A 13,652-nucleotide genomic window follows, 5' to 3' on the forward strand; every position below is an offset into this window, starting at 1 on the left:
ACATTCTCACCCAGGTCCAACTTAATCAAAAAAATCATCAACAAACACTGGGGAATCCTTGGTGCAGGGGAACTGACAATCGCACAACCACGATTTGCTTTTAGAATATCCAATAACTTAAAGGATTTTTTAATACACACCAGGCCAGACCATAAAACCTTTACCACACAAAAATGTCTGTGGGGCCGCCCTCCAGTTACTGGCCACTAACCCTGTGGTTCTTGCACAGTCTTCCCTCAAACTAGACATACAAAAGAAATAAAATTGACAGACACCTTCACATGGGTCATGCCAAGGCATACCAATTGCAACACTAGTCACTGTATTTATCCCCATGTGAGAAATCCTAGGTGGGTATGGCCATGAGACCAGCCAAAATGAGGATAACTGAGCAAAAGAGTAACATCAGATGTGGGAGAACCACAACCAAACTCTACACACACTATTTTGAGAAAAATCATCCACCAGAAAGCATCAAATGGCTTATCCTTGAAGCGAACCCCACAATAACACAAACAGCTCTGTTAAGGCTTGAACAGAGATGGGTTCACCAGCTTAAGGCTGCTCATAATGGGCTCAATGATTTTGTCCCTTGGGTTTCCTTGAACCCTTGAATTAATATTGCATCTTGATTTATTTACTTACTTTTTCAATGCTATACTCTCATGCATCTACCTACCACCATAATACACCAACCACATACACCATTGGCTCCCGCATTCTGGTATTAGTACCATCTATAAACCTTTCCACAGCCATATTGAGTGAAATGTGGCTTTCGCTATATTTCAAGTGTAGAATTAATTAGCATACAACTCTCAAATTAGCAATGGGCTCCGAACATGTTCTTCATCGCAATGGCAGAGTCCATCACTTTGTTCACACCAGTAACGTGTATCTAACCTTTGTACCATATTGTCTACTAATACCCAACCTCGGTCTTCTATTTTAAGACATGACATTTTTATACCGAGATTCCTTCCTTCTATAACATATAGTCAGACCCCTTCATTATCCAGCTTTGATTAGCCGGGGCCTTTGCTATACTCCAAGATGGCCACCATTATTCCAGTCGACCACGCATGTCAAGCAGCCATCCCCAATGTCTCCTACCAAGACCACTCCCCCACAATCACATTGCCAATAAACATGGAGAATATTTAAACCTCCCCCACGTAGCACTCATTACATTCCTGAGGAGCAGCGGTAGGGGTAGGTCGAGTGATCGGTTCCGACTAGGAACAGGTAAGCACTCCGGTGTGACTGTGTACTGTCTTGAATGCCATTGGTGGACATACCGCATGGCTTGACGACCGCTGCTTCCCTGTCATTTTGCTTTCACAGGTTTTTGAATTCTGAGAAGGGGAGTGCCAGTATATTGATTTTGCTCCCACTCCCACGCCCTCACCAGAGGTTTTTTTCCCTGGCAATACTACGCCCCAACGAGCCCACTAGGCCAGCGGGGGCTAAGCTTGTCTCTTACGTGTGATCCGCCATTGCCGGGTTCACTTCGGGCAATGACGGATTCACTTTGGGTGGACTTGGACGCCCTACGCAGCTTTCAGAACTCGCACATGGGCCAGTATTGAGGCTCCAAGAGGGTTCCATTTAGCAATTATTGCACCATATCTTTTTCAAAAACCCCTTTGGCCACATGATGCAGGACACAGTTTATTCTCCTCTTGTGGCAAGGGTCCCTCCGGTCTTCACAGACCCTTTACATGCGGACCTGTTTGCCTCCTGTCACTTATGACTTCAATTTCTCCTTTTTTCCCCTGATTGTAGTGACACTACTGTTTGAGTGTCTTTTAAACTGCTGCACCGGACGAGGCCAGAACACACACTACTTTAGGTGAGTCTTTCACACAGGCATGTGTTAGCAGGTTCAGTCTACGGGGGTTTTTTGCTTTAGGTTATGGTGTTGAATCTGCTCTCTGTTTCTCCTGTACAAACGTCTTGTTAACCAGATGGGCACTGAAGGATGGGTCACCCCACTGGAAGAAAGCACCTTTTTATTTAAAATCCAATGTATTATCATTTGCACTACATCCCATGAGCTGTGATGCATAAACTCAGGATTGCTGTGCCTGTATGTTTTTATCTCTCTGATTTGTTGTGTATTTCAGGCGGTCTCTATCACCTAGGAGGATCCCCCCTGGAACAAAGTGCCTTTTTTTTGTTAATGCAATGTATTATCATTTGCACTACATCACATGAGCTGTGAGGCATTTGACAGGGGAAAGTAGAATGAATACACTTACCACTCTTTTATGTAGAGAGCTCTCTTTTCACAAATTGTCTTTTTCTCACAGTCCTGAAGAGAAACATGTCGACCATCAGGGAGTAGAGTAGGTTTTCTGTCACCCAATTTATAGAACACACTACCCTCCTTTTCTATTTTATTTAGGTAAGGTACCCAAAAGAATAAAGTCTTGCAGAGGAATCCTTAACCGATGATAAAAAACTTCACTTGTATCTACATCTGACTAGGTCCTCTCACACCCACTGCACCCTAACCACAAGGAACAAAAGATCTCCGATAAAGAGCCCCTTTAAGGGTGCCTGTTGGGTATTGCAGCACCGGCCCAACGAGGAGCAGGCTCAAATGATGAAGCATGACACCTATCTTGCTGGGTGTGTGAGAGCCCTAGTTCGGAAAGGAGGAATTCCCTTCCTCCTCTCTTTTAAGACCCATGTTGTACAAACTCCACCAGACATACTTATACTGGTAGTTTTCGGTGAATAATATTTCACCTAGGAACTGTGTACTCTTTCTTTGTTGCATTGCAAGAAAGAAGAACAAACACACAGAAAGAAGACAGAGAAATGCAGAAAGAAGCAACAGAAGTCCTCAAGATGAAGAAAAGCGCAGGAAGAAGGAAGACGTGCAGAAAGAACAAACAGAGCAGCAGAAAGAGGCCTTGTTGCAAAATCATCCTGTACTCTCAACTTTTTCAGATGGGTACTTGTGGTAACTGACTCTGACTAACCAGGCCTAGAGCCAGTGCTATGCTCAGTGAAAAGACCTACATACACTAGGGAACACTATGCATTGCGGTACCCCTGTGATTATCATGACCTCTTCTGTAAGGCCCTAGTACATAATAGGGCAGGGGGTTAAAACTACCTCTTAAAATGTGCCACAGGGCGCGTTTGCACACTGGTGAAAGGGGGGGCCTGAGCTGATGTGTGCAAACAAGCCTTGTGGCCGTTTTAATTTGGGGATAAAGTCCCCTTGAATCCTCATTGTCCCTAGGGTCCAACTAGCCCACTAGGTACCTTCAGTAGGCGCCATTGCAGAGAGGTGTAAAAATTGGCCAGGCCTAGACCATCTCTCTGCAACGCAGTGCAGTGGTACTTACTGGAGGTACCTGGTGGGCTAGTTGGCCCCAGGGTACCCTCAGGATTGAAGAGGAATTAAACCCCCAACTTAAAACACGCCACAGGGCGTGTTTACACAGTGGCGAAGGGAGGGGACGGGGCCTGAGGTGACATGTGCAAACATGTCTTGTGGCGCATTTTCAGTTGGGGAAAAAATTCCCCTTCAATCCTGAGGGCCTCTGGGGACCAACTAGCCCACCAGGTGCTTCCAGTAAGTGCGACCTATTATCTATAGGAAATCAGCAACATTCTATTTGGAATAACATTGGCGCCGTTTGTCGAATCTTCGTGAAATTTTTAAAACTTATGGCCCGCTCCTGTCCGTTCCTATCCTGAAAGTCTCAGTGGTTCAACAAGCGAGGGCCGAGAAAAAAGGGGGTCCCAAAATATGTTTTCCCCATGCAATTTCTCATAGGAACATTTAATCTTAGCTACAGCCCGTAATGCTGAACGGAATTACACCAAATATGGCAAAGAGGTAGCCCTTGGTTCAGAGTCGTGCCTTTTGGTTAAATGGTGTGAATCCGTCAGTAGTTGCTGACAAAATCAAACATAAAATCACATATATATCTATGGCCGCGGTGGATCTGCGCACCCTATGCGCACCCTCCGAGCACCCTTCCGATCACGAGCTGAATGCTAATTGGTTGTCAAGTGGCTGTCAACATTCCAAACTAGGAAGTGTTGGCAGCCATTTTGTGCCTCGGTGTGAGCGAGGCTGAAGAAATCAGTGGAACAAGTGTGTAAAACATATAAAGGTGGCAGGGTAGAAATACCCTGACCCTCTGGACCTGCTTAGGGGGTCCCACAAGGACTCCCAGGGCCCAAAAATGTTTATTATACATTTTAAATGGAAAAATGCACGCAGGGTGCGCTGATCCTGCCGTAAAAAAAATAATAATACGAAGCACTGGCTCCTGCGCTTCTTTAATATTAGCCCCCGGAGGGCCAAATCCCGGGTGCAAAAACATTACATTTAATGGGGGGCCCACCGCCCCCTGGGGATACAAAATAAATTGGGGGCTCAAAGGCCACCCCCCAGCAAAATACATGGGCAGGGGGCTGAAAGGCCCCCCAGCCCCAGGGACCGCCACCACCTGGGACTTTGTATGTTGTGGGAGGAGACCCGCGTGGCCCCCCTCCTGGAGCCGCCAAGGGCCCTGGGGACCGCCACCCCCCAGGGCAGGCTCCTGCAGTGTTTCGGGGTGCCCACCCCGGGACACTGCTATTTGCTATAGCAGGGTGGGAGCTGAGTCTCCCGCCCTGTCATAGAAAACTTGGTTTGGAATTTGAAAGAGAGAGCAGGAAAACCTGCTCTCTCTTTCAAAATGCAAACCATATTGCTTATCCACATGGGGAGCTGCATGTTAGCCGATGAGGAAGACTCTGTTACCCTCATCTGTAAAATGTACACCATATCTCCTATAGATGCCATCCATATTGAAACGCAGATTGTTGTGGTAAATGGACCCTATCCTATAATCTCGGAGAAAAGCAGAAGCAGCTTTCCTTTATTAGCTTTCTCAATCTGTGGACAAAATTGATTGGACCAGTTCCATTTCTGTCTTTGGCATATGTTAGAATAGACAAAGACAGATAGGGGGAAAAGTTACATCAATTCTCCAAAGTTGTCCTTTATAAGAATTTCCAGACCTACCCCAGTCAAAGTGCCTAGGTCATTGCCACCACAGTGCACAATTATGAGGTCAGGGTGTTGGAGATGCAAAAAGGATTTAACCAATGGCATCAATCGGTGCCACTTTAATCCTCTATGTCCAATCCATTTAATGTCTACATTTGGCAAAGCAAGGTCTTTGTCAATGCCTCTGTTTTCTGCATACCTTTGGCACCAGAAAATATAGCTGTGTCCCGAAATCCACCCTCTAAGAATCTTGAAGGGAGGTCTGGATGCACTCAGAAGATGTCTGTATGTGAAATGTCAGTTTAAAAACTAAGAGTTTTCTAAAATGGTGGATAAGATGCAATTTTGAAGAAAGAAGAGAAATGATTGGCTGTTTGAGAACATTATAGACTGAAAAGTAGGGTGCATGTTTCTGTGTTTTAAAAGCATGTTTCTTATTGGTAAGTAAAAACTAGTTGGAAGGAACATTAGATGGATACGCTGATATTTTGAAAAGTCAAGCACATTTGCTGTTTGGATTAGCAACATTGTGTACTGAACTTGTGACCTGTGTGCTCAGTTGAGTGTTCCATGAACTGTTACTAGGGTAACAGGCAGTAAGCAGATTGGGGGTAGAATTCAAACTTATGTCAATTGGATAGGGTTGAAATGTGTAACCAATAGAAATGTGTGTTAGCTTTTGAATTAATGTGGGAAGCAATGCGATTTGATATGTACATGTATATGTGTGCAGAATCAGAGGGAAAGTGTAGAATTTCAAATATATAATCTTGAAGTCTCAAAGTAGTAAAAACTGTATTTAAAGGCATAGAGCACAGTACTGTTGTTCCAAGTCCAAACAGAAGAATGAACACAACTTACAGTTCTAAAAATTATGTAATGCAACTGCATGGCATGAGCCATGGTAAAAAATACACAGTAGAGTTAAAAGGGAAATTCTAAATTAAAAGAGAAATACAAGGGAAACAACTAGTAATGTAACACATCTCTTTCCTTCCAAACATTACAAATTATTCACATGACATTTAGAGACACGTCTCACATTCCAAACCTGTCCATCTTGTGTGACAACACTATTATTGTTAAGCTTGACAATTTTCATGGGTCTACTAAACGTAGTATCATGTTTGAGAAGAATTCCAGGTTTACGAATTCTGACAAAATCCCCAACAACAAAAACAGGTTCTCTAACCTTCATACGGACATCATAATTGCTTTTACTCTTTAATTGTTTTTCTTCCACTTTACGAGCTATGTCTTCTTTGGTTACCTGAGAAGTCTGAGTTCTAACAACCTTCTTAAACAACCAAGAAACTGGATCTCTACCTTTAAGCAAACGGAAAGGTGAAACTTCTGTGGTTGAATGAGTTATACGGTATAACTACAATTTCTCCCTTAACTAGTCTTTCCAATCTGCACCAAAAGTCCTTGCCCAAAGTATGTTTTCTTGAGAACTCTGTTGAACCTTTCCACCTGACCATTCCCTTGAGGTTCATAAAGAGATGTGGTAATATGTCGAATATTATGCAATTCTAAAAAGTCCATCATCTCATAAGACTTCAACTGTACGCCATTGTCTGAAATAATTACTTTTGGATATCCTTCCCTGGGAAAAACTTCTTTCAAGAACAAAATAACACTACTGGTGGCAACACGCGGAATTAACATCACTTCAGGCCATTTGGAATGATAATCCACCATGACAATGGCAAACTTGCAATCATGTGGTAAAAAATTAAAAGGCCCAGAAATGTCCAAACCAACCTTCTGCCAGGGATAACTAGGCCATTTTACTGGAATAAGTGGAGCAGGATTACACTTGAGAGATTTCTCACTGTGCACACAATCTGGACATTCTCTAACCATCCTGTCCACATACCTGTCCAAACCAGGCCACCAAAAAATGTACCTGATAAGTCTCTTCATAGATGACATCTCTAAATGACTCTCATGACTCAAATTTAATATAGTGTCACGTAAAGGTACAGGTGGAATGCACTTTCCTTGTCTATAAATGAAATCTCCTTCTACAAAAATCTCATCAGAAACTTTCCAAAATGGAAATAATTCATCCGAAATGTCTTTCTTTGAAGGCCAACCAACCGAAGTATAATTAATATCTTCCTTCATACATTTTCTCCACAACTCTTCAGAAATGGCAGCGTATTTGTTGGATAGCACTTCAGAAAAACTAGCAACAATTTCTTCTTTACATGAACTATCGCTCTCTTCACAGGGAAGATGAGATAAACAATCTGCTGCAGTATTTACTTTCCCTGGAACATATTCCACAGTAAATGTGTATTCTTGCAAACATGACAATAACTTGGCAATTCTTGCCGTGGCATTAACACCACCACCAGGAGCTAAAATAGTGATCAAAGGTTTATGACCTGTTTTAAGAACAAAACGTGCACCCCAAATGTATTTTCTAAAGTGTTCTACACCCCACACACATGCTAGTAACTCTTTTTCTATAACAGCATAACATCTTTCTGTCAGATTCAAAGTTTGTGAGGCGAAATCTATATTCCACTCATCCTTCCCGGAACACTGTGACAACACAAATCCAAATCCAGAGAGACTAGCATATACGGTAAGTACACATGTTTTTCCAACACCGAACGGTTTGAGAGACGGTGCAGCAACCATCTCTGCTTTTTGTTGACTTTCTCCCCACACGAATTCCACATTTGTCCTTGTGAGTTCCCTCATTGGTTCCATTTTTGAAGCAAAATCTTTTATGAATTTGCTATAATGCTCACAAAGACCTGAAAAGGAAAGAAGTTTCTCTTTATAATCTGGTGACGCAGCTTTAAGTTTAGCGTCCACAAGTGACTTCTTTGGAATGACATCCTCCTTGGAAAGAGTATGACCTAAATATTCAACAGACTCTTGGAAAAATTTACATTTGTTCCTTTTCAGTGTAAGCCCATGGGCCTTAAGAATTTTACATACATTACTAAGTTGCTCTGAATGTGTCGTTTCATCAGGTGAATACATTAAAATGTCATCTTGGAATCATTTTACACAAAACTCAATCTGTATGAAAAGATGGCAAATAGATCTCTGAAAAACAGACGCTGCAGACCCAAGTCCAAAAGGCATTCTTTTGAACTGGAATAACCCTTGTGGTGTTATAAAGGCAGTTAGATGACGAGATTCTTCAGCTAAATCTATTTGATGATAAGCCGACCCAAGGTCGAAAAGACAGTGGCACCACCCAATATGCTCACAACCTCGTTAATGTTTGGCAAAGGGTGATAATCGGTTTGAATATTAGCAATAAGTGCAAGAAGATCCACACAGAGTCTTAAAGAATTATCAGATTTCTCTGCCAAAACAATCGTAGAAACCCATTCTCTAATGAAATGTCACCAATACTTTCTCAGACCAAGTTCTGCTAATAAACAGAACGTATTGGACCCCGGAGAAAATCTTTAAACTCAAACTTAACGATAGCCCCACATGCTGGAATTGCAGGTCTCAGGTGGGTGACTTGGCTCACATGCTTTTTTATTGCCCGTCACTACAATCCTACTGGGATAAGATTTAAAATTACATACAAAGAACCTTTCATTACCACCCTCCAAGGGAATTTGCCTATGTTTTATTAGGGGCCATAGACACTCAGCTCGGAAATGTCCATGATCGGCATTTAATGGACCTCATGCTCACACTTGCGTGCACAGCTATATTAAGTAAATGGAAGAGTGCCAATGAAGTCTCCTTTAAAATGTGGCAAGAGTGATTGTCCTCACTAAGATGGGCGGACAATGAGACACTCCATTCCTCACCATGGTGTAAATCGCATAACAAACTATGGAGCTCACTTGATTCCTCAGAACTATGCTACGACCCACCATGAGCCTTCGTTTAGTAGTACTCATATTATGTTTCACAGTTGTCATTGTCAAACTCACACTTGACGCAGATAGGTTTTCTGTCACTGATGCGATTACTATGTGCAAGTAAACAAGGACCCCCTGATTTGGATCAATTTCCTGGGTCAGGGCAAAACAGTGTATGTGAGTAAAATACCCAGGCAAATCCTCAATCGAACACTAGGACATGAACAATGACATTAGCTCAAAAAGATTTTTGAGAAAATAATCAGAAAAACGTTTTGCACATTAAGTGTATTTTAATTTCTATTATAAAACATAATTCAATGATAAAAAAGAGATTTTAAGTACATTTGTATCAATACATGATAAAATATTCCAGCATTGTATCATATGCGTGAATTTACACATGAGTAGGTACATATATGTTACAATAAAAAGATGGTTTCCTGTCTACGCGTTTCGACACAACTGTGTCTTCCTCAGGACTGTACCATCATATTTCTATAGATACCAAAACATGGTGCCAGAATTGAGCCAATATAGGGCGGATTACATAGCAATAGATCCCCAGGTGACTTAAACGTTAATAGGTTCTCCAAAGATGATATTCTGAAAAACCGCAGCTTTATCACGTTAAAAACCAAGCATTTCCTCCTGTTTTGGTAATGGTTATTGTAAGCCGGCTGCGTATGGTTCCCGGTGTCCGTATTTGTGTATCGTAATCAGCAGCCTCTCACACGTTCGGCTGGCTCAGCTCGGCTTCAAAAGTTAGTCTACGTAGCCTTGCTGCATATGGTTCCCTGCGTCTTGATTGCGTGATTCACAGGGCTGAGCACGAACCGGTGGCAAATGAATCCCGGCGATTTTTTTGAAATTCAGCATGAAACCATGAAACTGATGCGATTACTTTCATGTCACTAATGCAATTACTTTCATAAGGCTATGCTAATTATTGTCATCTTTTATTTATTGTTCTTATTCTTTCTCCCGTGTTCCTCTTTAATTTGTTATCATTTCTTCGATGCAGATGTCACTATCATTATGTATACAATGCCTCTTGATTTAAACTTAATCTTCACCGAACTTGAATGGTTTTGCATTATAATTATGATGTAATGTTATTCCGGTTATAACTGTGCCTATGTTGGTTTTCATCTTGTATTCTTTTGATTTTTGTATTTTCTGCCCTGGCATGTTCTCAATAAAAACAATTTGAACACAAAAAAAAAATGTGACAGTACATTTGGGTGAACTTAAATTCTCCTCTATAGAACATACATCAAGAATAGATACAACCATCCCTCTTTCCAAATTGGAATCTTCTTCAGACAAACTGACACTCCTCACAACAGACACATCCTTACTTTTGGAGCTAAAACTTCTTTGTGGATCGATAGTCCTCCTATGATCATCCTTGCACGCTTTTGCAAAGTGTCCAATCCTACCACATTTGATGCATTCCTCACCTATGGCAGGGCAAAATTTGAAACAGGCTACGTGATTGTTGCTTCCACACCTAAAACAAATAATACTTTTAGAATCTCTAACATATTGATGAGAAGGCTTATACAACATTTTCTTAATAACACAGACTTCATCAATACTTTCACTACTGTCCCCTTTAGAATTCACATCATCATTTGTTTGCCTCCACTTATCTGACCGTTCAAAAGCTTTAGCAGTTGATATGGTGTGGTTAAGATTTGGATTCCTTAAAATCCACAACTGTTCTTGTGTTTTCTTGCTTTTTAAATTAACAATAATTTGATCCCTTATCATCTCATCAGAAAGATTCCCAAAGTTACATGAAATTACTAGAGACCAGAGAGCAGTTAGAAAATCATCAAAAGTCTTGCTCTAGTGTAGAATTTATACCTATTGAGAGCTATGCTAATAGTTGGTTTAAAATGAGTTTCCATACACATAAGAGCTTCATCAAACGTACCATAATCCCCACTGGCTACAGATAACATTCTAAAAATAGCTTGACCTTCAGAGCCAAGACAATGTAACAATATGCTCTTCTTTCTTTCATTACCCATTCTTTCTCCATCAATAGCCTTTAAATAATTAAAAAATTCCTCCTTCCATCGAGACCATTGAATAGGAGGTTCTCCTTTAGCTTTCAAGAACTTAGTAGGCGGGTTGAATTGCATGATGGAGATGGACAAAAAAGCTAAAACAATATGAAATCAATATGCAAAGAACTGTATAAAATAGTACAACTATACACACCCTTAAAACTACGAAAATTATGTGGTAAATGGTATAGTAGACATAGGGGATAATATGTCAAATGTCAAAAGTCAATTGTTGCATATAACAGTGCTATAAACTTTGTAGAATTAGTGGTTTGCGTGGCACAATAAAAGAACAATATGAAAATTAGTCAAGAGAAAAGAAATCCAACCTAAAACCGTTTTTGTGTGCATCCAGCAAGATTTTGATTCAGATGTGCTGCCGTGCACATCGAGTGAGTTGAAAATCACTTGAGAACAAAGAAATGCAACCAGCGAGTTATTCTGATCCTGTTTCTTTGGTTCTGAACAAGCGAGTTCAGAAACTGAGACATTAATAGAAGAAATGTTGAAGAGAATGTGCAACATACTACTACAAAAAAAATTTGAGGAACAAATTACAAAGTTTAAGGTGATTTCAGGTGAAAGGCCAAATTATTCTTGTATTTGTTGCCGGTGAACTCACTAAAAAAATCAGACTAGGAGTGTTGATCTGTTTTTAAAAAGTGGAAGAGAAAATAATGGTAAGTGGAAGGAATTTGCAACTTATTTGTTGGTAGAAAATTGTTTTGATTTGGGTTCTGATCAGCGTATTTGTAAATATTGTTATAATAAATTAGATGAGAATAAAATGCCTGCTAGAGCTGTCCATAATAATCTAGAGTTTGTAACTAGTCCTCCAGAACTGATAGATTTAAATACCTATGAGTCTATTCTCATTCAATGTGTGCACCCATTTCAGGCTATTGTTCGTATGGAGCCTAAAACAGGTAATTTGCTTCCTTCAGATTTACAGAGAGGATTAAAAGGAAGAGTTGTATATTCACCTCTAGATTTAAAGAAAAATATTTGTATTGGTGTAGAGAATGTAGAAAATTAACCACTATCTATTCTAGTTAATGGTGTTCCTACTAAGAGTAAGAAAATCTGGCAGCAATTAGTGGATGTTAGGAACGTGCAAAAGGCAACATTGTATGTGAGAAAAACAATGAGTACTATAAAATGTGTATGTGGGAGAAGAAGAAATGCTCTTAGCAGAAGATACTGAATCGTCAAGTGGACCCATTGAAAAAGTGGACATGTCCAGAAGTGAAGAAATCTATGAACATTGCAGTGTACATCCACTTCATTCAAAAGAAGTGATGGGGAATACTATTGAGTTATTCCAAATGAAAAACGCAAAGGGACGTCCCATGAGTGTATGGGAATAAAGCTTGGAAGCTTGTTGTTTTCCGCAGTTGTTCCCAACAGGAAAAGGAAAACGATTTGATGAACGACCTGTGCAGATTCCAGCATCTGAATATCAAACAACAAGATTATATGCAGAAGATCCAAGATTTCGACAATGTATCCCATATATATTTCATCTTTTGTTTTCATATGCAGTCAATCACATATTGAAAACAGGAGTACATCTGCAAAATGTACAACTAACTATAACAGAGGAATTTCAATGGTTTTGTACAAGTGAAATGTCCAGCTAACTATAACACCCCTGAAACCTATGTTTTTTCAGTGAATATATATTTATATGTCCAAGAGATCGCCAAACTGCAAACTCACGCTGCCAAGTCACATAAATGACGAAGAGCAGACCCTTTAATAGCTGGTGCAAAAGTGATTTTTAATTCATTAGTGCTAGCGCGTCCGCAATGACGCGTTTCGCCTCGAAAAGAAGCTTGATCACATGACATACCGCAAACCAAGAAGGCAGACTTTTAAAGTGACAGTGCGAGGTAGCAAGTCATAGACATAGAAAAGATACTGTGCAAAATTACGCAATGGAATGAATAAATGTCGCTCCATGTATCTAAACAGGTTTTTTAGCAGCATCATAGTGGGGCACATTTATAAAACATAGTTGTTATATACAGGTTAAAATTGCGCATAGAAAATTCATAAAAGCCCAAGTGGCTATCATCGAAAAAACAATGCATGACTTGACCCCTGCATATTAAGGCCCAAATACACATGACTGCTGTCAAATATAATCTCCATGTTAAATGCCACACTCTGTTGTTTGTAAAATATTACAACTGTCACGTGCATCCTAGAATCACATTCTGCCCAAGTGGGCCATAAAATATCTAATAGTCTACCTAATGGTTTAAAGTGCCAAATGCAAGTGCAAGTGCAAATGAAATAGTGCAAAATGTGCAAACAATTAAAAAGACAAACAGATCTTCAAACACATGTATAATGAGGTAACTAAACTTCGCTCAGCCACATACTCCATTAAGACATTTTTAAATTGCTACAAGTGGTTTGACCCACCCGGACAGGTAACCTCTTCCTGGATAATCACTAAATGCAGGTATGTTAATGTTAATGTTATGGTGATTTGTATAGCGCACGGCTGCCTCAGCCAAGGGGCGTCCCGGCGCTGTGAACAAACAGTTTACAGAAGAAGAGAGGCGCAGAAATGGAACAGTTAAAGAAGAGATGAGTTATAAAATGGAAAAGTTATTGAAAAAGATGGGTTTTGACAGCCTTTCTGAAGGCTAAGAGATCCTGTATCCCACGGATAGCTTCAGGCAGGCTATT

General features: G+C 40.5%; 1 protein-coding gene across 1 annotated transcript in view; it reads right to left on the bottom strand.

Annotated features, from left to right (window-relative positions):
• Positions 1 to 13,652, bottom strand: part of LOC144769868 (olfactory receptor 5B21-like) — a 105,923-nt gene that overhangs the window by 20,707 nt on the left and 71,564 nt on the right. The window contains exon 2 of the mRNA XM_078654057.1: positions 6,075 to 6,349. Coding sequence (XP_078510183.1) covers positions 6,075 to 6,349 — 275 coding nt within the window. The remainder of the gene's footprint in view (positions 1 to 6,074; positions 6,350 to 13,652) is intronic.

This window comes from Lissotriton helveticus, chromosome 7 (genome assembly GCF_964261635.1).
Source record: "Lissotriton helveticus chromosome 7, aLisHel1.1, whole genome shotgun sequence".
NCBI lineage: Eukaryota > Metazoa > Chordata > Amphibia > Caudata > Salamandridae > Lissotriton > Lissotriton helveticus.